The sequence below is a fragment of the Rhipicephalus sanguineus genome, chromosome 5 (assembly GCF_013339695.2).
Source record: "Rhipicephalus sanguineus isolate Rsan-2018 chromosome 5, BIME_Rsan_1.4, whole genome shotgun sequence".
Taxonomy (NCBI): Eukaryota; Metazoa; Arthropoda; class Arachnida; order Ixodida; family Ixodidae; genus Rhipicephalus; species Rhipicephalus sanguineus.
The window spans coordinates 66978838-66983544 of record NC_051180.1 but is presented as its reverse complement, the minus strand read 5'-3'; the positions used below and the strand labels follow the sequence as shown (position 1 = coordinate 66983544).

Here is a 4707-nt window from a genome sequence, read left to right as displayed (position 1 = left end):
TTTTTATTTGTGCATTGATAATGCCAGTACAACTTTCGCTATTGCGCTAGTTCGCGCAGCAGTAGCTGTTTCAGAAGATACTTCTTTCTTTCTTTAAACGGCATGAGGGCCGAAAAACTTCCACCCCATCTTCGCACAGAACGTTGAACAAGAACTCGCAACATAGTGGCAACGGATGATTGGCGCTGTTATCCGGAAACCACAACGAGCAACGGAGGGAGTTGCAGTCGTGACCGGGGCAGCTGGAGTTATCTGTGTAGTGAGAAAGCAAATGGCAAATAAAATCAACATCGATTATTAAAATTGGGAATTCACACCTTTGCATCATACTGTAGTCATCAAGCAAATAAACTGGTTACAGCTCTGGTAACTGGTAAAACTGAAAAAAAAAAAAAATGGCTGTAGCTCCAAATAAAATATCGATATAAGCGAATGCTGTAACGTAATTTCGATACAACAGCGCTCGTGTAGAATCAGTAATGAGCTTACCCTATCTCCTAATAACCTGCTTTTTTGTCTTTGCTTATTTCTCACCATGTAGTTTTACTTGCCACTCTTGGCCGTTGAGGTATCAGACTTATTCAATATGCTGTTTTCCTTTTCTTTCTTGAGTTGCTGCAACCTGTAACAATTGTCCATATTCCACTTCCCTTTTCCGTAAAAAAAATGCGGCCTTCCGTGATTGTAATCCTGCACGCTGTCATGCTCCGTTCTCCGCCCCTGCCTCTAACATATTCGAAGTCTCTCTGTTTGTGCCACTTTAAGATATACACACCTTAGCGACTGCGGGTTTATCACCTGAAGAGAGCATAGGAACTACTCATAAGATTGCCGCTAGATAGAGGCAGGTAATGTTGTCAGAGGACAGGAAAGCAGTCTCATTACCAGAACTCCAAGAATTAGCGCAAGTACAATGTGCTTAAAACCAGTCGTAACATCATTTCTGACGATTTGCAATTTCTTTCATAAGGCTGTAATGCAGTATATCAGCTTCGTGTTGGCGTCAGGCCAACTGTGTTTGAAGTTCTGGCTTTCCGCGAGGTATCGCCTACGCCATAAATAAAAAAAAAAAAATTTGAAGTAGGACAGCACGCACTACGCCATTATTCGTCTTTTTGCGGATAAGCGAGGTACCCGCTACACATCTGTAAGGTATTATGGGCATTTTGTAGATAGTGCATGTGGCTGATGACGATGAAGAAATATGGCTGAGCACTTTGCAAGTGGGTGGGAAACATTAAACCGCACACTCGTTGCGCAATTAGGATTGTGTGATGATTGGTTGTAATTTTACTCTTCCGCCAGGCTATATTACCTAGGTTAACGCAATTCCTTGCCCAACATGACGCCTGTATAGGGTCTTTTTGCAAATGAGTTTTGTGGTAGAATACTCGAGTGGCGTAGCCCAGTGACACTTGGCGCGCGCTCCGTTGTGCCGTAGCAACCACTCGCAGCCGCGGCGTAGGAGAGGGGAATCCCCACAGCAGTAGGCACAGGCAGATTGGTTATAGAAGCTCATAGAAAAACTAGGCGCACTTCATCTCATAAAAATATATGTCATCTCATAAAAATGTATTAAAAGCGAAGCGATTTTCAATTTAATATTTCAATTTAATATTTTATTTTTTATCACTTAACAATGTAAGATAGCAGCAGTCACAACAGCTACTGCACTGAGTAGCTTGAACAGGTGACTGCCCCCTTATAATGACAGCAACGGACAGTGCGTATGATGTACACCACTAGAAAAAAAAGAACACAGACAAAAAAAACGAGGTACACGAGATCAAAAATGTTATTGGTTGGTGGTAGATTCTACAACAGTTGACAAAAAGAAGCCTTTGTATTAGGAAGTTTTAGTGACATGAAAGGAATTTATAAAAAAAGAAAAGAAAAGAAGGACACGGCGGTAAAAGTAGGGCATTATACTGAACTCGAGGAAAGTCTAGTGAAATCAAATAATGTTACAGTATCTTCATAAAAAAGACATGCCAATCTTGCAATGACATACTTGCAATATTAACACCATTTTTTTTAAGCTGTTTAACAATGAAGGTACAGGTGGTATCGGAGCATTCGATTCCCTAGTTAGTACGACTTTGTGTTACTTCCAAGTCTAGTGAAATCAAATAATGTTACAGTATCTTCATAAAAAAAGACATGCCAATCTTGCAATGACATACTTGTAATGTTAACACCATTTTTTTTGTAAGCTGTTTAACAATGAAGGTACAGGTGGTATCGGAGCATTCGATTCCCTAGTTAGTACGATTTTGTGTTACTTCCAAGTGTTTCGGATTACTTGCGTCATATGCGGCTACGTTGATCCCAAGAGTGGCAAGGTTTTGCAATGCGCTGTCTTGCTTTTTTACACACAACTTATAGTAGCGGAAAAGCCAGTATTCATAAAGTCATGGAACTTTAACTATGAATAGTTTTTCGTGCATTTCAGCTGTGTGACACAAGTAGGGCATGTTGTAAGTCAATCCAATAATTTGTTTGGCAGTACGAACATCTTAATATTATTAAGATTTGTGGTTGTGCCCCACACAAGAACACCATAGCTAAGAGGGGAAGCGAATAATGAGCTGTAAAGGAATAGATCTACGATACCCGGAAACGCTGCATACTTCCGTCGCGAGATCCCAGCAGTGCGGGAAAGTATTCCAACCACGAAATCAACGTATGTATCTCATGTCATGTTTGCCGAAAAAAATAATGCCCAGGGTGTTAAAGGGCTGAACGTATTCAACCGATGTGCCCTTGATAAAAAGTGGATACGTTGGAGACTCTTTATGACGCGGATGAAACATCAGTGCTTTCGTTTTACCGACATTTAAACCCAGGTTACTTTGTAGGGACCATTTATGAATTGAATCTACGGTAATGTTGGCATGATTTTTTAATCCAACGGCGGAGTGACCAGAGGAGAAAATGCTCGTGTCATCATTGTAAATGATGACATACTTAACCGTCTCGTCAACGATGACGATGACATTGATGTATAAAAGAAATAAATATGGACCTGGATGCTTCCTTAAGGTCCACCGAATTGGCCTGTCTTAATGAAGATGCGTATTCATTAATTTCTATATGCTTTGATCGGTGTCGTAGGTACAATGATGCTAAGGAGTGCGTATTACCCGTAATAATATAGCGATGAAGCTTCTGCGAAAGAATCTGACGACTAAGGCTATCGAAAGCTTTTGTGAAGTCTAGAAACACCCCTAAAACAAGGTTGTGATGTTCAAAATTTTCGAATATGTATTCTTTTTGCGCATGAAGGGCAACCTCTGTTCATTTATTTCTCGTGAAGCCATACTGAACTGGGTTTAAAATCTTGTATCCTTCAACAAAGAATGCGAGTCGTTTAAGTATTACTTTCTATAACCCTTCCGGAAAAATTGGCCGTATGAAAATAGGACGATAATTGGAAAGAGCGTTTCTGTCCACTTTCTTTTATATAACAGTGTCTTTCGCACATTGTATTTTACGCAGAAATACTGCTGTTGAGAGGCATATATTAAATGTATAAACTAGGCAATCGCAGTAATATCAATAGCATATTTACCTGATTTAATATGTAGTCCTTACACATCGAGGGGCTTACTGTTATTTAGCTTAATGAAAGGCAAAACTACGTTATATTTTATTTACGTGACATGCTAATTCTTAGACAAGGGGGTTAAAACAGACAAAAAGTTCATTAAAGTATTATAAAGCTCAGAACCATTTAACTCAATCCCGCTTTAACTTGTATAGTAAGGGATTTGGGTACGTGATGAATTAAAGGTTTTATTATTTTACACAGCTGAACTTCTTTCAGAACTCCCTTGAGAGGAATTAAACAAAGTGTCGTAATATTCCTTTTTCGCTAAGCCAATATTTTTGTTGACGCAGTTTTTAAACACTATCTGTTTTCTGTGCTTCGGAAGTCCTTTCTTTACCAAATGCTCTGTAAAGTTGTACACATTTTAGTACTTGGCTGTGCTGTTCATGTTTCATCCACAGCTTCCGGCCCTTCCTGGACTTGCTGGAAGTTTTGTACGAACGCTGGAAAGAACATGAAAGACGCCGATCCAGATTCAGCTTGAAAACAGCCTTCCTGGGATGGGCGCTACCTATAATAAAACTGAACGCTCACGTTAGGAGGGAGAGAGAGAGAGGGAGAGAAATAACTTTATTGGGTCCAGTGGTTTGGGGAAGAGGTCCCCGCCTAAACAGCGGCCAGTAGGCCTTGGGTCCTGGCGGCGTTTTCGGCCAGCTGGACGGCTGCGTTAGGAGACAGCATTGCGCAATGCGAAAGAAATATGAAAGAAAGCAAGAAATAAAGAAAAGAAGTGGGTCAGGCATGCCCACTCAAAAGCTTCCTTTGCTCCCATTTCCACGATGGGGCAAGGGCTTCTGAATGTTTTTATATCGTTATTCCTTTTCTTCATTTTGCCTCTTAGTAATCTTTTCTAGCATTCGACACGTGCTAGTTTAGCCTAAGCGCATTTGTACCATTCAATGGTTACTCCAGGCAGTTGGTTTGCGGCATGCACACGTAGTTTCCTTTCTAATTCCGGCTAACAACGACCGGTTTTGTTACCCAAACTTTAGTGCTGTTTGATTATTGTCCTTTTCATTTTTCTTTGTCTTTTATTTTCATTTTTCCTTTCTCGGAACGCATTTTTATCTCATATGGTGGGGAGAGTTAAAGAATGA

General features: G+C 40.3%; 1 protein-coding gene across 2 annotated transcripts in view; it reads right to left on the bottom strand.

Moving 5' to 3' along the window:
- The window catches only part of LOC119393716 (uncharacterized), a gene marked incomplete in the record, with an annotated part of 41739 nt that continues 37032 nt past the window's right edge, over positions 1-4707 (bottom strand). Inside the window, 1 exon segment of one of the 2 annotated variants that reach the window (XM_037660838.2) lies at positions 1-252. In XM_037660838.2, the coding sequence (XP_037516766.1) occupies positions 71-252 (182 nt within the window). 2 annotated transcript variants of the gene reach the window in all.